This window comes from Gossypium hirsutum, chromosome A03 (genome assembly GCF_007990345.1).
Source record: "Gossypium hirsutum isolate 1008001.06 chromosome A03, Gossypium_hirsutum_v2.1, whole genome shotgun sequence".
NCBI classification, from domain to species: Eukaryota; Viridiplantae; Streptophyta; class Magnoliopsida; order Malvales; family Malvaceae; genus Gossypium; species Gossypium hirsutum.
In genome coordinates, this window is record NC_053426.1 from 70,740,634 (window position 1) to 70,760,476 (window position 19,843).

The 19,843-nt window shown below is 36.4% G+C and overlaps 1 protein-coding gene and 1 non-coding gene across 2 annotated transcripts; one reads left to right on the forward strand and one right to left on the reverse strand.

Moving 5' to 3' along the window:
• Positions 1–1,304: 1,304 nt before the first annotated feature.
• LOC121225249 (small nucleolar RNA R71) lies at positions 1,305–1,411 on the reverse strand. The gene has a single exon (XR_005923146.1). It is a non-coding gene; the product is annotated as a small nucleolar RNA R71 (small nucleolar RNA).
• Positions 1,412–14,846: 13,435 nt separating this feature from the next.
• Positions 14,847–15,263, forward strand: LOC107887925 (uncharacterized). Its single transcript, XM_016812143.1, has one exon. The coding sequence runs from the start codon at positions 14,847–14,849 to the stop codon at positions 15,261–15,263; it is 417 nt and encodes a 138-aa protein (XP_016667632.1).
• Positions 15,264–19,843: the final 4,580 nt, after the last annotated feature.

The window sequence follows — 19,843 nt, forward strand, 5'->3', positions numbered from 1 at the left end:
TGTCTAAGAGTACATTTGTCATAATTAAGCGGAGTTGATTGCGTGCCTAGACATAGGGTGACAAGATTTTGCCGGATTAGGGTGAAACCTAATAAAGGGATCCATAAATCAAGTTAATGCAACCCTAGAGTGTTAATTAGAGAAAAGTATCGGTTATTCAATCTAGGGATTAGACGTTATTAGTCTTGAATAGGGATAATAACATAACTTAGGGATCTCTACGGAACAAGTTGAATGAATACATCGTCCGATTCGGAGTCAGAATAACAAGTAAAGTCTAGGTGGATTTTTCCTTAGGTATTTTCTTAAGTCAATCGATTTTTTCCAAAAGCAATTTCCCAATTCTTTTCTCTGTGCGTTCTTAGTTTAGATAATTAGTTAGTTAAAACAAAAACCTCTTTATTCTTAGGCTAGATAATAAAAAGACAGTCATTACTAGTACTTTTAATTCCTTTGGGTTCGACAATCCGGTCTTGTTAAAACTATACTACTGTTCAATAGGTACACTTGCCTACATCGCGATAATAGTTAGTTTAAGAACGAGTAATTATAAATATTTAAAACCTATCACAAAATCACGCGATCAAGTTTTTGGCGCTCTTGCCAGAGAACTGAAATATTAGGAACGCTCAATTTTTATTACTTTAGCCATTTTATTTTTCTTGCAATTTAATTTAATTTTATTATTTATTAACTTACTTTTTCTTTCTCTTGGTAGGTTTTTATAGTTTATGACAAGAAGAAACCTGTTGGGACCATTACTTTTTGACGAAGAAACCGATCGTACAGTTCGTAGAAACCAAAGAGAAATAAGGCGCAACTTAAGATACACAGAGAACGAGCAAGAAGACGATACTCAACCCCCAACCGAAGAGATGGCTGAAAACCAATGCAATCAGCTACCTCCTACAATTGCGGTTAATCAAAATCCTGCTTCACACACTATGTATGATTATGCTAAACCTTCTTTAATAGGAACTGAATCTAGCATAGTTAAACCTGCTATAGCTGCAAATACTTTTGAAATAAAAAATAACACTATTCAAATGATACAACAATTTGTTCAGTTTGATGGTTTGCAGGATGAGGATCCCAACGCTCATTTAGCCAACTTCTTAGAACTATGCGATACATTTAAAATTAATGGCGTTTCTGATGATGCCATACGTCTTCGGTTGTTTCCCTTTTCATTGAGGAACAAAGCTAAACAGTGGTTGAACCCATTACCACAATGGTCAATTACTACTTGGGAACAAATGACTGAAAAATTTTTACTAAAATATTTTCCGCCAGCTAAAATGGCTAAATTACTTAATGATATCTCTTCTTTTGTGCAGATGGATTTAGAAACACTCTACAATGCATGGGAGAGATATAAGGACCTTCTGAGAAGGTGCCCTCACCATGGGTTACCACTTTGGCTCCAAGTTCAAACATTCCACAATGGTCTGAATCCTTCGACTCGGCAAATGGTTGACGCAGCTGCAGGCAGAGTAAAACACTAGAAGATGCCTATGAGTTTATAGAGGAGATGTCACTGAATAACTATCAGTGGCAAGTCATGAGGACAAAGCCAACTAAAACAGCCGGCGTTTATAACTTCGATTCCGTCACCATGCTCTCTAATCAGGTAGAACTCTTAAATAAAAAGATTGATGGTTTTCTTAGTTCTTCACAGGTTCACCCAGTAATGCAATGCGAAGCAAGTAGCGGTGGAACAAACCATTCGGAATACCAACCTTATGGCCACAACATGGATAACGAGCAATTAAATTACGGGTAATAATCCTTGACCTCAAAACAATCCATATAGTAACACTTATAATGCAGGTTGGAGAAACCATCCCAATTTTTTGTGGGGTGACCAAGGAAATCAAAGACCTCAACATCCTCCGAGCTACCAACAACCACCCTACCAACAGGAAAAGAAGCCAAACCTTGAAGAGATGCTCTCAAAGTTCATATCAGTGTCAGAAACTCGTTTTCAGAACACCGAGACAGCACTTAAGAATCAACAAGTTTCAATCCAAGGGCTCGAAACTCAGATAGGCCAACTATCCAAACTAATCTCCGAACGACCACAAGGTAGTTTCCAAGTAATACCGAACCTAACCCAAAGGAACAACTCAACGCAATTAATATTCAAGATGACAAAGGAGTCGTTGAGCCTGAACCAGAATCCAGGCAAGAAACTGTGGTAAGCAAAGGTCAAGTTGAAGTAGATCAAAATAAAAACAAACCAGTGACTGTCGAATATAAACCTCGTGTGCCATACCCCAACGCAACAAGGAAAGACCACTCAGATGAACAATTTGGTAAATTCCTTAAACTCTTAAAAAAATTACATATTAACTTACCATTTATTGAAGCTCTATCGCAGATGCCAAACGCAACGAAATTTTTAAAGGAGCTTTTAGCAAATAAGCGGAAGTTGGATGAGGCGTCGCATGTGGAGCTGAATGTAGTTTGCTCGGCCATTCTCCAAAATAAACTACCCAATAAATTAAAAGACCCAGGAGCTTTACTATTCCTCACTTAATTGGTAGTTTAGATGTTAGTCATGCATTAGCTGATCTAAGGGCTAGTATCAACGTCATGCCTTACAAAATGTTTAAGCAACTAGGTCTCGGGAAACCCAAATAGACTAGGATGAGCATTCAATTAGCAGATAAAACTATAAGATTCCCTAAAGGTATTATTGAAGATGTGCTAGTTAAAATCGATAAATTTATATTTCCCATTGACTTTATTATTCTAGACATAGAAGAGGATAGCAACACTCCCTTAATTCTAGGAAGGCCCTTTTTAGCAACTGCTAAAACCATCATTGATATTGGCACAGGTGAACTCATACTCCAGGTGGGAGACGAAACAATCACCCTTCAAGCTCGCAATTCTGGCAACACATCAGGAATTGAAGGTGATCATTTAAACCATTCTACTGAACCTAACAATATGATGCAACCTACTTTGCAAAAAATGAGTCTGAAGGAAGCACACGAGTCATTCTCAAGCAATAGTAGAGGACCTGCTCATGAAGATCAAAGACTAAAAATCGAGAAACTCGATGAATGGTAGACGCACAAAGCAAGAACACCTGACAAACTGAATCTACGCCAAAATAAGCCCGATACCTCTCCAAATCAACTTAAGATTGGTGATAAGGTCTTATTAGATACCGCAGATCCCCACATTGTCACCACCACACCGATAAGGAAACCTTTTTTACGGTACTCAGTATTTTTCCATTCGGTACGGTAGAGGTGAGTCATCCCAAGTTCGGCACTTTTAAGGTAAACAACACCCGATTAAAACCTTATTTTAATGAGATTGATAGCAGGAATGAGGAGTATAAACTCCTCAAACCACCATGATCATTCACTGAAAAGGTAAGTCGAGCTTAGACTATAAATAAGCGCTTCTCTGGAGGCAACCCGAGCACTAACAATATTAACTTCTTTAAATTTTGGTATTTAACTCCTAACTTACTAATAGAAATCTTGAATATAGGTGTGTTCACAGAGACACGACCAAGCACACGGGCATGCTTAAGGCCATGTGACCAACACGGATAGAAACACAGTCGTGTGATATGGCCGTGCAGAAACAGGGTAGAAGATTTCCCCAAACACGGGCTATGATAAAACGCCATGGCGGTGCGACATGGCTGTGGTCGAATTTTCCAAATAAACACGGGCGTTTCACACGTCCGTGTCTAGCACCCGTGGACAACACTGTCAGAATGACACAAGCGTGTGCAAACCTACACGACCATGGGAGAAGCGCACCACGCCAAACACGGTCGTAAAACACAATCTTGTAGCCACACGGCCTATACACACGGGCGTGCGAGAAGGCCGTGTGACGACATCACAATTCGCGACGAACACGGGCTGGACACGAACCACACGGGCGTGTGCACTGACTGTGCCACTTGAAAAATTAGAATAATTATCTTATTTTATTTTCCTTTCATTAAGTTTTTAAGATTCAATTGTTTTTTGAGATTCATTTGTTTTCCTTTTAAAAACGGCTTACCTTCAGAGTCAAGCTTGCCATCCAGAGTTATCTCCAATACTTGATCTCGTCAATCCAAGAATATCATCCATTCTTAATAGAGGAAGTTTCACTTCTCTCCCTATCTTAATTTTATATACTCTAATATCTATCTTTGTACATTGAGGGCAATGTACATCTTAAGTGTGGAGGGAATATTTATTTCATCATCAGAAAAATCCCTGAATGACTGCCTTGTTCTCTTAAAAAACTCTCATATCATATTTAGAATAAATTTTAATTGATTTACGATTTTGATTGATATATCTTGAATTAAAACATAGGGATTTATGCATTGATTGTTTAAACTTTAAGACATTAGAGAATCAAGCATGATAAGTTGATTTTTAAGAATTTAAAATTATAGGTTGTTTCTCCAAGTCTAGGTATTACTTTGAATTGGAATTCACGAGTCTAAACATAAAAAAGCCATAATTTTTGTGAGATTTTTGAGCCTTTTGAGCATCTATTAATTCTTTCATGCTCACTTTTATTATTGCTTTGAGTGCGTCAGTATCAAACTGTTATTCTAGAACTTGCTTGATTATGCATGTCGAGACCACACCATTTGATTTGATATATCAAAATGATTAAGGCACTTATGATTAACCCACTCATGCCATGAAAAGTCTACCTTCACGATTAACCCTTAGTAAACCCATTTGAGCTTAACAAGCCATTCCTTGTATTAACCTTAAGATTAACCTTTAACCCATTATTGTTAAAATCCCCTAAATTAATCCCTATATTTTTTGTCGAGATTTGAGTTGAATGGATTGCTTAGCTATGTTTTGTTCTTAATAGTTAGTCTATATTATTTAACTTGTTCTTAAAAAAAATTGTATACATATCTGTAATTTCATATTCTAAGAAGAAGCTCTGTTGTATGCAAGTGAAGATTAACTCTTTTTCTAGGTAGGCAATTTTTCAATTCAATCTTGATTCTAACCCTTTCTTTCAGCTTGTGACCACACCCCCTAACCAAGCCTCACTACAACCCTCTAAAGACCTTTTGATTGATGTATCATCTTAAATTATAGTGGTGGAGATTTGATTTTCATGCAAGCCTATGGTAATGACTTTTCATTATTGACTATTGAGTGCTTTATTTATTTTCTTTAAACACCTCGAGTGATTTGAGTGAATCTTTAGTGAGGATGTGAAACTCTGTGATATTCTGAATCAAAGGTAATTACTTAGATGTGGAGAGACACCTATGTTTGCATGATTAAATACTCAACTTGGAATGTTTGAAACTTTTATATTCTTTTAGTTGAATTCTCAATGTATGATTACCTATGGATTATTCTGAGATATTATCAATAGAAATTATAAGTTGAGAATAATTTATTTTGATTATAAGTTGAGAATTTTGCTTGAAGACAAGCAAATGCTTAAGTGTGGGGGTATTTGATAAACCGTAAATTATACATATTTTTACCCCATGTTTAATGTATTTTATGGATAATTTCCCATTAAAATTGGTAAATTCGATGCTCCTAATGCTTTAATTTCATTTTTTATACTTAGGAGACCATAGGAGAGTGAAAGGAACGAGAAACGGGCCAAAAATGAAGAAAATGGGCCAAAGTACAAAACGAACACGGCCTGGACCTCCTCACACTGGTAGATCACACGGCCGTGTTAATTTGGCAGGCTCGGACACGGCCTGAAGTAATCGAACATGGGCGTGTGCCATGGGAGTGTCCTTGCCGAGCCCAAGTTGAATCCAATTTAGAAAAGGCTAATTTTGAGGGCTTCTAGGCATTCCAAAGCCTATAAATACACCCTGGAGAAGGAAGAAAAGGGGGAGGGAGATTAGGGGGTAAGGAATTACTCTAAAGAAGCCGATTGATCCATCTCAGAAGCCGGATCCATCATCAAGACCGAAGATCTCTCCTCAATTTCCCTTCAGGAGTTTTGGGTTTTCTTTATGTTGTGTATTCTTTATTCTTCTGAGATGTTTTCTTATTTAGTTATGAACTAAAACCCCTAAATACCTAAGGGGAATGAAATCTAAGACGAATCTTGTTATTTTTTTCTGAATTGTATGATAAATATTTAACTTGTTCTTAATTATGTGTTCTTAATTCTTATTTTGATATCCTAGGATACTAATTCAAGACATGCTCTTATTTAAAGGAGGAATAGACCCTGTCTAAGAGTACATTTGTCATAATTAAGCGAAGTTGATTACGCGCCTAGACGTAGGGTGACAAGATTTTGCCAGATTAGGGTGAAACCTAATAAAGGGATCCATAAATCAAGTTAATGCAACCCTAGAGTGTTAATTAGAGAAAAGTATCGGTTATTCAATCTAGGGATTAGACGTTATTAGTCTTGAATAGGGATAATAACATAACTTAGGGATCTCTACGGAACAAGTTGAATGAATACATCGTCCGATTCGAAGCCAGAATAACAAGTAAAGTCTAGGTGGATTTTTCCTTAGGTATTTTCTTAAGTCAATCGATTTTTTCCAAAAGCAATTTCCCAATTCTTTTCTCTGTGCGTTCTTAGTTTAGATAATTAGTTAGTTAAAACAAAAACCTTTTTATTCTTAGGCTAGATAATAAAAAGACAGTCATTACTAGTACTTTTAGTTCTTTTGGGTTCGACAATCCGGTCTTGCTAAAACTATACTACTCTTCGATAGGTACACTTGCCTACATCACAATAATAGTTAGTTTAAGAACGAGTAATTATAAATATTTAAACCTATCACGAAATCACGCGATCAAGGATGTGCATCGATTATCGGTCGTTGAATAAGTTGTTTGAGAAGAATAAGCAGCCACTTCTGAGGATCAATGATTTGTTTGATCAATCTCGAGGGGTTTTGGTGTTGTCAAAGATTGATCTTCGTTCTGGCTATCATCAGTTGAGGGTTAGGGAGGCGGATGTTCATAAAACTCCATTTAAGACTCGTTATGGGAATTACGAGTTCCTAGTTTTGCCTTTTAGTCTGACGAATGCTCCGGCTGCATTCATAGATCTGATGAACCGAGTTTTTTAGCTGTATCTGGATCAGTTATTGTGGTCTTCGTCGACAATATTTTGGTGTACTCTAAGACCATGGATGAACATAATAAGTACCTTAGAGTAGTGCTTCAGATTCTACGTGAGAAACAACTTTACGTCAAGTTGAGCAAGTGTGAGTTTTGGTTGCGTGAAGTGACTTTTCTAGGGCATGTGGTTTCTGCTGAGGGGATCCATGTTCATCAGAGGAATATGGAGGCTATGCTGTATTGGAAATAGCCTAAGAACGTATTAGAGATCTGTAGCTTTCTGGGTTTGCCAAAATATTATCGGTAGTTCGTCGAGCTCTGATTGCAGCTCCCTTGACTAAGCTTCTGCATAAGGGTGTTCTGTTTGTCTGGATTGATGTGCAAGAATCGAGCATTGAGAAGCTCAAGTCTATTCTAACTCAAGCTCCTATTCTAATACAGCCTGAATTTAATAAAAAGTTCATGGTCTACAGTGATGCATCGCATGTCGGTTTGGGATGTGTATTGATGCAAGATGAAAAGGTTGTGGCTTATGCATCCTATCAGCTTAAGACACATGGAGGGAACTATCCAACGCATGATCTCGAGTTGGCTGCTGTGGTCTTCGTGTTGGAAATATGGAGGCACTATCTGTATGGTGAAAGGTGTATTATCTACACTAATCATAAGAGCTTCAAGTATCTCCTTACCCAGAAGGAGTTGAATCTTAGACAGCATTGATAGATTGAGTTGTTCAAAGATTACGACTAAATGATTTAAAATCATCCCGGTAAGGCTAATGTGGTGGCTGATGCCCTAAGTCGTAGGGCGATGACGGATTTGAGAATGATGTTCACTCATCTTAGTCTTTTCGATGATGGGAGTTTGTTATCCTATTTGTAAGTTAAACCGACTTGTATTAGTCAGATTCGAGATAAGCAGTTGGGGGATGAGTTTCTGGGTTTGCGGTTTCGTCAAATTGAGAGTGGTAGTACTTCAGATTTTGAACTGAATGATGATGGTGTTCTGTGTTTTCAAGGTCGAATTTGTATGTTGAATGATACTGATTTGAGACAATTAATTATGAGGAAGGCACATAGTAGCCATTATACTATGCATCCCTGTAATACATCTTACCCGTATCCAACACCGGAATAGGGTACGAGGCATTACCGGACTTATACACAAGCAATCATACAAAACGAGACGTAAATTTCCATCAAAATTTAAAACTTTTCATATACATTCATATCGTCCCTAAAATGAGCCTACAGGCCCAAAACATGCATTGGAAGCGGTTCGGGACTAAACCGAGAACTTTAGAAAATTTTACAGCACTTAGAAATTTTTCTCATTTTGGAGATTCACATGCCCGTGTGGGTAGGCCTTGTGGTTGCACACACCCATGTGGCTTGGGACACGCCCGTGTCCCCAACCTGTGTAACTCTCTGTTTATAACATCGTCAACACAATTAGGGTCACACGACCAAGTCACACGCCCGTGTGCTAGGCTGTATGGTGAATTAAATTCCAAAAATTGAGTGCAAACTTCACATGGCCTGGGCACACGCCCATGTCCTGAGGCTGTGTCCTTCACATGACTGAGACACACAGCTATGTCTCTACCCATGTGTTTACTATTGGGCATTCTGTTTAACCTAATTAGAATGTAGAGGACACACGGCCGGGTCACGTGTGTCACACACGGCCTAGACCCATGCCCGTGTGTCTACCTGTGTAGACAACTTTGAGGCTATTTTCCAAGCCATTTTCCACCCCTAGTTGCACAACCACATACATAATATTCAATGACACATAAAATGGCATAATTGAACACTTAAACATTATCAAACAAGTCATGGTTATGGCTTTATTATGTTAGCCTTTACATGCACAAGATACTACAGTTTATCAACCCAACTTGCCAATCCTCTTTTAAGTCAAGGTTATTATCATACAAGACAAATCCCAATCACATCATCAAGCTTTCATAGCCATAACACATCTCATCACACACACACATCCACCAACCACATCACAATTATGGGGGTACATGTATGCTTAAATGAATAGGCTTACAACCCAATAATCATTATAAGCCATATCATATGACCATACACAAAATAAATCAAATATCATCATAAGCCAACATAAACCAATATGACATATAACAAAAAGACCAAGTCCCTTATACATGCCATACTTAAAATAATGAAACTAACTATACCCAAATATCTAATTGATAGTGTGATCGAGTCTCCAACATCCTTCGATATCCGATATAGCTTGGCGACACTATAAGAAATGGAAAGAAAAGGGGAGTAAGCTTAAAGCTTAGTAAGTTCACATGCAAATAATAAACAACATAAATCACAAAATTAACATAAGGTAAAGTTTCATAGAAGTCATCAAGTCTCACAAGCATAACCTTCCCATTTGCATTCTTACCACATGTTCATAGCAATACCGAGGTCTTACTCAAGAGTTTTACGTACATACATGTACCAACTCGTAGCACATTCTCATATTTCCTCATCGTTGACTTACTTGTTGAATTACTCACTGATTTACCCATTGAACACTTGGAATACTATCAAATACATGGAAAGCTTGCACATAGTGCTTCATATGTAGCCACATGCTACCTCATATCACATATCACACATTGCTCACTCTCGAGCTAATCACGGGCCTACTCACATAAACTGACATTTAGGACATAACTCCCTGGGCTGCTCACACAAGCTGACAGGTACCCATAACACATGCCGGGCTACCCAGCCACCGTAGAACGTACAAGACTAGCACCCGAATTCACATAAACACATATTGCATATCTCATGAGCTCAACTCATATAGTTCCTAGTGACATGTCACTTGTATCCTAAACTATTCCTAAGGTTCAAACGGGATTTTCTCGACGTCTCATCTTTGTCGAACTTATTCACAATGTTATTCTCAATGACCATAGTATCATTCATACACTAATTGTAACAATTAAATATAGAAATTCATATATTAGTTAAGCATTAAAACACGATACAACATTGCATTATTTACACATGAACTTAGCTCGGTACAAAAATAGTAAGAACGGATCTAATCGTCGTACACTTTGTTTTTCCCCCGGTCAAGGTCCGTTGCTCTTTTTCTTGCTCTATAATATCAAAATTCACTTATTTAATTATCACATTATTGAAAACATCCCTAAATTTTACTTTGGAAAAATTACAATTTTACCTTTAAACTTTCACATATTTACAAATTAGTCTTTAGGCTCGTAAAATGAAATGTGTCTATTTTCTTTGTCACCCAAGCCTAGTTGAACTTATAACATGTTCATATCATCCCATATTTCTCATCAAATCATACTTCTTTCTACCCATTTTACAAACATTACAAATTAGTCCTTTTTAACCATTTTCACTAGAAATCACTTCGTAAAAGATGTTGAACACACATCAAACCTTCATAATCTATCATAAAATATCAAAATACATGCATGTCACACATGGGTAGATTTTTGAACATGAACCCTAGCTCAAAATATGGCTAGAAATAGGTAGATCGGTTGATGACAACTTCAAAAAATACAAAGAACATTAAAAAAGGAGCTAGGATGCACTTACTATTGAGCTTGAAAGTTGAAGAAACGTTACCTATTGTGACCTTAGGAATTTCGGCTATGGCATGGAGAAGATGAGCAAATTTTGCTTGATTTTTCCCCTTTTATTCTTTTATTAACCAAATGACAAAAATGCCCTTAAGATATTTCTATCAAAATTTTCCTATCCATGCCCATTTTTGTCCATAAAATTAGAAATTGGTCAAATTTCTATTTAAGACCCTCTAATTAAAAATCCATGGAAATTTCATGCTCAAAGCTTTTAGAACATGTATTTTGTAACTTATTCAATTTAGTCCTAATTATCAAATTGGACACTTTATGCATAAGATTTCTTCATGAAATTTTCACACAAGCATGTAATCATATCATAGATCTTATAATAATCACAAAATAAATATTTATACTTCAGATTTATGGTCTTAAAACCACTATTTTGACTAGGCCCTAATTCAGGATGTTACAATCTCGACAGTAAAAAAAATGTATTTTGATCTCAGTGAGTTGTACTGGTGGCAAGGTTTGAAGCGTGAGGTTACGAATTTTGTTGCTCGATGTCTAATGTGCCAGCAAGTTAAGGCTGATAACCAGTTGCCTTCAGGTTTGTTACAGTAAGTTAAGATTCCCTTATGGAAATGGGAAAGAGTGATGATGGCTTTCATTAGTGGGTTGCCCTTGACACACACTAAGAAGGATTTTGTAGCATCCCGTTTTTGGGTAAAATCGGAACAGTGATTCTGGGACCACAAATTTAAAGTAAAAATATTTATTTTATTATTTCTTTAAGGTCTACAACATGATAGAATAATTGTGTGAAAATTTCATTAAGAAACTTTATCGATTGAGTACTCAATTTGACTAGAAGGACTAAATCACAATAGGTGCAAAATTTGAGTTCTATAGGTTAAAGGTAGTAATTTTTTATGAAATTCTAACTTCGAGGTCCTTAAATGGTATTAGACCATTATACATTAGGATGGACAAAAATGGACATGGTGTAGGTAAAATTTTAAAGTTTAAGTGAGGGGTAAATAGGTAATTTGGTAAATAAAGCCAAAATAACAAAATAAAAGATGTCATCTTCTTCAATTTAGTCCCTTATAGCCGAATTTTTGGGGAAGACCATAGCTAGGATTTTGGCCAAGCTTTCAAGCTCGATTGTAAGTCCGTTCTTGTCCCGTTTTTAACGATTTTTATATTTTTGAGAACGTTGTAACTTGATTTAGCTATTTCAAGGACTAATTTGAAAGAAAGTTAAAGTCTAAAATTTTACCCATGTTGGATGTGCATATATTTTGATGTTTGATGGTAGAAAATGCATGTTCGTCGTTAGTTAAATGACTTTTGTAAAGTGATTTTCGCTAAAAAGTTCAAATAAAGACTTATTTGTAAAAGTCTATAAAATGTGTAGACAAGTGTGAATAATTGAAAAATGTGGGCTGTTATGAGTACAAACAACATTTGGCTAGGCTTGGGTTATGAAGAAATTGAAAGAAATTCATTTTACGATCCTATGGACTAAATTATAAAATGTTGAAAAGTTAAGGACAAAAATGTAAATTTTTCCATAATGTGTTTTTAGGCTGAATTGAATAATTTGATGATTAAATAAATTAAATGTGGTATTATAGATCAAGAAAAATAAAGTTTGGGTCTAGATCGAGGGAAAACCAAAGTAATTAACGAATAGATCTCTTTGGCCATTTTTGTAACTGAGGTAAGTTCGTATGTTAAATAAGCTTTACTTTAAATGTATTTTAAATGCTTTAATTTATGCATGATTTGTGTAATCGACATTACAGACACATTTGACGACAATTTGGTAAGCGAGAAATCCCAATCGAACTTTAGGAATAGATTAGGATACAAGTGACATGTTACTAGGGTTTTATGGTATGTGATCCGGGTGCTGGTCTTATACGTCCTATCGGTGGCTGAGTATATCGGCATATGTTACGGTTACTTAACAGCTTGTGTGAGCAGCACTGAGTAGCTACGTCTTGACTGATAGCTTGTGTGAGCAGGCCCGTTGTTGGCTCAAGAGCGAGCATATAGGTGATATAAGATAGAGGTAGCAATGGCTACACATTTGGCGCTTTGTGTGCAAGGTTTCTCGAGTATCTGAATTTATTATTCCAAGTGGTTCATTAGGTATGATAAAGATGAGAATGTGTATGAGGTTATTTTGAGATGGTACAGGTATGTGCTTAAAGCTTAGGATTATTAATTCGTGATATGACGATTTTTAGGTAAGTTTGTGATGGTAGTGATTTTTGGTCATGAGATTATGGAAAATTTCATTATCTTATGTTATATTACTTGCATGTCAATGTATGGTAAGGTTTTCTTATTTCTTTCATACGATCTTACTAAGCTATATAACTTACTCCGTTTTATTTCCATGTTTTATAGTGTCACCAAACTAGCTCGGGTTGGAGATAGTCGGAGATCGTATCACACTATCAGACTGTTATTTTTGGTACCGATGATTTTAAACATTTTTAGAATATGGCATGTATAAAGACTAGGTCATTTTATTATATGTTTCATTATGAATTTGGGCAAGTGTATTGGCTTGTAATTGTCAAAGGCTTGATGTGGTATTTGGCCATGTAACTTGGCTCATTTTGGTTGAATTGGTTGTATGGTTATATATATATGTATGCATATGCAACTATCTCTTGTGTGATGTGGTTTATAAATGCTTGATAAATGGTTGTATGTGGCTTAATGGGTTTGTTGTTGAATGGTTAAGGTTGGCTCATTGGTATGCTAGGAAAACTAAGTAAAATTATGCATGTTATTGGTAGCCATGTTGAAACTTGTAGCATGTGAGTTTGGTGTGATTTGGTTTGGTAAAATATGTTGTTGTTAATATGTTGAGTGTAGATAATGAAATGACATGAATTGGCCTTTTTTGTGGATGTATTGGTTGTCAAAGTGTGCTATGAATTATGCTTTGAACTTGTGCATGTGTAGGGGTAAATGAGGGTGACAAATGGCTTGGTAAATAACATTTATTTTGTCCACACAAGTAGACACACGAGCCCTATGGGTATGTTTTTTGGCTGTGTGTCCCTTGCACCTTAATTTTGAGAAACAGAATGCTAAGAATTGAGCACACGAGCAAAGGCACGGGCGTGTGTCTCATTCGTGTGAGGGACACGACCTCAAGCACTGGCATGTGAAGTCTGCACCTATTTTATGATAATTAAACTAACCACGCGGCCTAGCACACGGGCGTGTGACTTGGCCGTATGAACTCAATTTGTTCATGCTTTGCAAAATAAAGAGTTACATGGGTTAGGGACAAGGCCGTGTGTGACTACACGGCATGCCCACACGGGCGTGTGATCCCTGTACATGGAAAAAACTTTCTAAGTTTTGTAAAATTTTCCTAAGTGCTTTGTTTAGTCCCGAACCATTTCCAAAGCATGTTTTAGGCTTTGTAGGCTCGCATTAGGGACTTTATGTTTGAATATAATTGGTTTTAATTTGGATGAAAATTTATGACTCAGAATTATATGTTTACTTCTAATATGAGTCCAGTAATGCCTCGTATACTTATCCAACATTAAATACGGATAAAGGGTGTTACAGATTCTGTTTGGGTCATCGTGGATCGATTGACCAAGCCTGCTCACTTTATTTTAGTTCAGAAGGACTATTCTCTACAAAAGTTAACGAAGCTCTACATTTTTAAGATTTTAAGACTGCATGGGGTTCTTGTCTTGATTATTTCTGATAGAGATCCTCGTTTCACTTCTCGGTTCTGGAAGAAGTTGCATGAGGCTTTGGGTTCGAGGTTGGACTTCAGTATTGCATTTCATCCTCAGACTGATGGTCAATCTGAGAGGGTGATTGAAATACTAGAAGACCTGCTTCGGGGTTGCGTGATTGATTTTCAAGGTAGTTGAGAGGATTATCTGCCTCTAGCTGAGTTCACCTACAATAATAGTTTCCAGGATAGCATTTAGATGGCACCTTACGAGGCTTTATATGGTCGTAAGTGTTGTACTCCGCTATGTTGGACTGAGTTGGGTGAACATCGGGTTTTGGGTCTTGAGTTGGTTTCTAAGATTGAAAATAAGGTTAGACTAATTTGGGATCATCTGAAGGCAGCTTCTGATAGGAAAAAATCTTATGCAGACCTAAAGAGGCAGGATGTTGAGTAATCTATGGGGGATTTCATTTTTCTTAAGATTTCTCCCTGGAAGAAGGTTTTGAGATTCAATCGTAAAGGCAAGTTATGCCTTAGGTTTATTGGGTCGTGTCGTATTTTGAAACGTGTAGGACCGGTTGCTTATCAGTTAGAGCTCTCTTTAGAGTTAGACCGTATCCACGATATGTTTCACGTCTTGATGTTGAGGCGGTATCGGTCTGACCCATCTTACATTGTCACAGTTGAGGAGATCGAGGTTAGGCCGGATTTGAATTTTAAGAAAGAGCCAGTTCAAATTCTAGATCGAGATGTTAAAGTTCTGAGAAAGAAGTCTATTCCTTTAATGAAGGTTCTGTGGTGGAATCATGGTACTAAGGAGGCCATGTGGGAACCTGAAGACTCGATGCGTCAACAGTATCCTTATATGTTCTGATCAGGTAAATTTCGAGTTCGAAATTTCTTTTAAGGGGGTAGAGTCGTAACGCCTTAATTTTCTTATTTCTGATTTTGTATAATTTTAACATAAATGTGTATCTGCTTCAGTGGTTAAGTGTTTTGGACATGTGTGAGAGGTCCTTAGTTCAAGCCTTATTTAATTTCCTATGCATTCATATCAGAATGAGCCTGCTAGTTCGAGTGGTAAGGGAGTCAATGTGTTAAAGGTTTTATGTTCAAATCTTGTGTTAGCAAGGGTGTTAATTTTTTCTCGAATATATGTTAAAGAGTTTCGGTTGCGTTGGATTTCTGAGGGAGTTATGAGTTAGTGGGTTAGTGGGAGTAAAATTAGGGATTTGGGGATATTTTTATTTTTATCCATTGTTTTTGCAAAAAAAAAATTCTCTCTTCCCTGAAAAGAAAAAAATATGATGTTAGTTTCACTCAATTTTCCTCAAACTTGTTGTTTTTTCTTTTGATTCTTCTTTTTGTTTGTTTCGATTTGTCAATAATTTCATTAGTTGCTTCTCCATCTTCCGTGGGTATTCGGTAAGTGGGATTCTAGTAAGTGTTAAAAGTATTCGTTTTCAAAATTGCCAGTTAGAACCTTATTTTCTGTTTTAGCAACAAGAAATGGACTAGAACGGGACTCCCTTCATGATGAATCATAGTTCAAAAATCATTCGAGGTGTTCGGGTAAGCGATGAAAACTTGTTTTAATTGTTGTTTGGTTCGTAGTTACGGTTTAATCGTGGGTTAAGTCTAATTTTGAGCATTGGTATATCAATTTCTAGGTTCTAAAGGGTTCGTATTTGCTGTGGCATCAAATCGATACCAGGTGTGTACTGGAAACGCAGAAAATGAGACTCAGTAAAAGTTGAAAAATGAATCTGTCGACGCCACACAAGCTATGGTCGCCTGTGTATAAGACCGTGTGTAAGACACGGCCGTGTGGTCAATGAAGGCATGGTTGTGTGCAGCACACGGCCGTGTGATGGCTCGAGTGTGGCTACGTGGGCCACAAAGGCTAGGCCAAGTTGGACGTGTAGGCTACACGGGCATTTGGATTTTGGGCTAGGCCGTGCGAGCTACAGGGCAAAGGCCAATCTGGGCGTGTGGGCCCACACGGTCAAACCATACAGGCATGTGGGCTCATAATTCTAAAATTTTCCCTAAGGTTGCACGGGTCACTCCGATCGACTGTGGGCCTACTGTAGGGTCGGTAAGGGCTAACTAAACCCTAATTTGTATGTTAGAATATTCTTATAGTCTGATCTGTGTAGGATACTGACTGCATGCTTGATTACATTAATGCATGTGTACCTATTATTTGTATAAAGCATGTTGAGCATGTTACATCTGCATCTGATTTCTGTATTTTTTATTGGGGTAGGGATTTATATGTATGGAGGAAGTTTTCTGATTGCCGTAAATCGCCTATATTTTGGCAGCTGGGCTGCATATATATTCTGATATGTGTCTTAAAGGCTCAATGTGGTGTGTAGGGATGGGTGGGTATTTTAAACCCCACATGATGTGATGGGATGGTCGGAGATGGTGTGTTGAGGACAAGGGTAGGATTTATGCATATCTTTATCTGTAATATGAATCTGAAGCTGTATCTGGTTCTAAATGTGTATCTAAATCTGTATGTTTATATGCTTAATTTTGTAGGTTACACACTGAGTTTTTATAAACTCACATCTGTTGTCTGTTCTATTCAGGTAATCCACAGACCTAGGCGGATCGGTGCGGCAGAGACTTAGCGGTGACCACACAACCGTAATATAGTTAAAGATTTTAATTTATGGTTTAATTATGATTTTGGTTTTATTCTGAGGGTTGTAACTTTCTAGGACTCTCTGGACTTTTTTTTTTAGGTTTTATAACTGTTGGATTTAGTTTTATATGTTGTTAAACTACGTGTTTAGACAAAACGTTTTCCTCTAAAAATGAAAATCTATACATAACAAAGGTTTTTCTAGAATTCTGCTGCATTTTCAAATCTTAATTGTGTAAGGCTTCCGCTGTAGTAGGTTTTAGCTAATTGGCTAATTTAACGGTGTTTTCAATTAGAAATGTGAAGGTTCTAACGAGACAACTCCATTTTCAAAATCCCTATCTTGTGACACTTTCGGATTCATCATAACGTCTAGACCGAATTTAGGGTGTTACAATACAGGTGAAAATAATAGTGTCTGATTACCCGTTAAGGTTAAACCTGCATGATAGTTAGCCTGGCCAAGGCTTAATATTCATGTGTTCTCAAATCTACAATATATGCAGGAGCTCAGAAACTAAAACTGTATTCTCGAGTCTGCAACATATGCAGGAGCTCGGAACCTGGGCAGAAACTTATAACCTCGTATATAAGGCTTTTACTAATTTCATCGGAATTCATCTCACATTATAAAACAATTTCCAATTCACCAAAAATCAATATTAATAAATCCAATATAATACATTAACATAAAAAACTTAAATTATACTATATAAACTTACCTGCCAAAGCTGTCGCGGTTTAACAAACAGGGACTAGTCAATAATTTTTCCTTTTCCTTGTATGTCCTCTGGTCGATGAATTTCTTGATCTAAAGTACAATTTGATTTAATTAACTGATCCAAATAACATATAATAGCATATAAAAACCATACCCTAGTTAAATTTTACCTATACTAAAATTCCTCAACTTTTGCATTTATCACAATTTAGTCTCTAAAACTGAAACTATTGTAATTATTACATTTGAGCTTCAATCTAGAAATCAATCTCAATTTTATCCCCCAACAGTCCATGAAAACAGATAAATTCAGAATTTTTTAATACACATTTTGGACTTAGTATAATTTAGTCCCTAAGTTCAAAACTAACTATTCTTACTTTACAAACTAATCCATTAACATATCTAAGCTTAAAAACTAACCAAATAAGCACAAAAGATTCAAGAAAAAATTAATGGAAACTTTAAAAAACATTAACAGTTTCGCAAAATAGTCCCTGGGTTAAAACTTTAAAATATTACAAATTTAATTTATAACATAAAAATATTACAATTTTTGTTAAATAAACCCATTTTTCGTCCAACAAAAATAAATAATGGTAGAATTATCATATAAAACCCTTAAGAATATTTAGTCATTCTTTTTAACTTATATAAATCAATAGTGGTTAATTTTTATGACTTTTACGATTTAGTCCTTTTTTTCTTAAATCAATAGTGGTTAAGTTTTATGACTTTTACGATTTAGACCTTTTTCCTTAAATAAATAGACAAACGACGAAATTATCTAACCAAAACTTAATACGACACTTAAATAATTTCGTAAATATTTAATAAATAATATTTACAGACTCACACATCGAAATCGTGCTCCCAAAATCACTGTTTCCAACAACACTAAAAAACGGGTTGTTACATTTTAAGTTTTGTAACATCCGATATTCAGATTTAGTAATTCAGATAAAGGTATTGGGTGTTACAACTATGATGATTTTGTTGAGTGCATAAAGCTTGCATGCATGCTGTAGCAATAGTGCATGCTACAGTAACATCTTTTATGTTTTAGTTGCAATGTAATTTAATTTTATTGAAAATGAGCAAGCTTGATGACAGCTTGATGTGTTTAGGTAGCTGAAAGACTTGTTTAGTTGGCTTGTTTTAGTGTACAAGCAATGTTGTACAACTTACTGGGCTGATTAGTGCTAGTAGTCGTGTTTGGTAAAGAAGATTCTCTATAAAAGACATGTATCATTTTGTTTATGGTAATGAAAGTAAGTTTTTCATTCCTTGTTGCATGTTTCTAAGCAAATAAAATGTTTTTACTATATTTCTTTGTTCAGAACACTAATAATTGGTATCATGAGCCTAAGTCTTTGAGGGCTGTTGATTTTTCTTTTGCTGCTTGTTAAGAAAGATAAAAGTTATCAAAGCCTATTATCTTTGAGGGATGGTTTTTAAGGCAGCATCAAATCACCCTCTGTGAGACTCCCAAACAAGCTTGGGATAACCTAAAGAAGGAGTTGATGGAGTAAAAGCAAGTTTTTCAAAATGCGAACCTATCGAAGAGCAAGCCTATTGAAGAGCAAGCCTGTCAAAGAAAAAGTTAAAAAAAGTACAAGCCAAAGTGGCGAACAGTCTAACTGTAAGCCCAAGTTGGTGTAAGCCAAAGCGGCAGACAGTTTAAATGCAAGCCAAAAGTGACAGACAATCTAAGTGCAAGACAAAGTGGCAGACAATCTAAATGTAAGCCAAAGTGGTGGACATTCTAAATGTAAGCCAAAGTTGGTGCAAGCCAAAGTGACGAACAATTTAAATGAAGGCCAAAAGAGGGTGCAAGGCAAAGTGGCAGATAGTTTAAGTGCAAGTTAAACTTGGTGCAAGTCAAACTTGGTTCAAGCCAAAGTGGCGGAGAATCTAAATGCAAGCCAAAATGGTGACCAATCTAAATACAAGACAAAGAGGGTGCAAGCCAAAGTGACAATGTAAGGCCCTCAACCCGACTCGATTCACCTGGTCTAAATCCCAGGTGTTACATCACAAAAATACTTAACAAAATTTTTGAAACAGTTGACAAAAA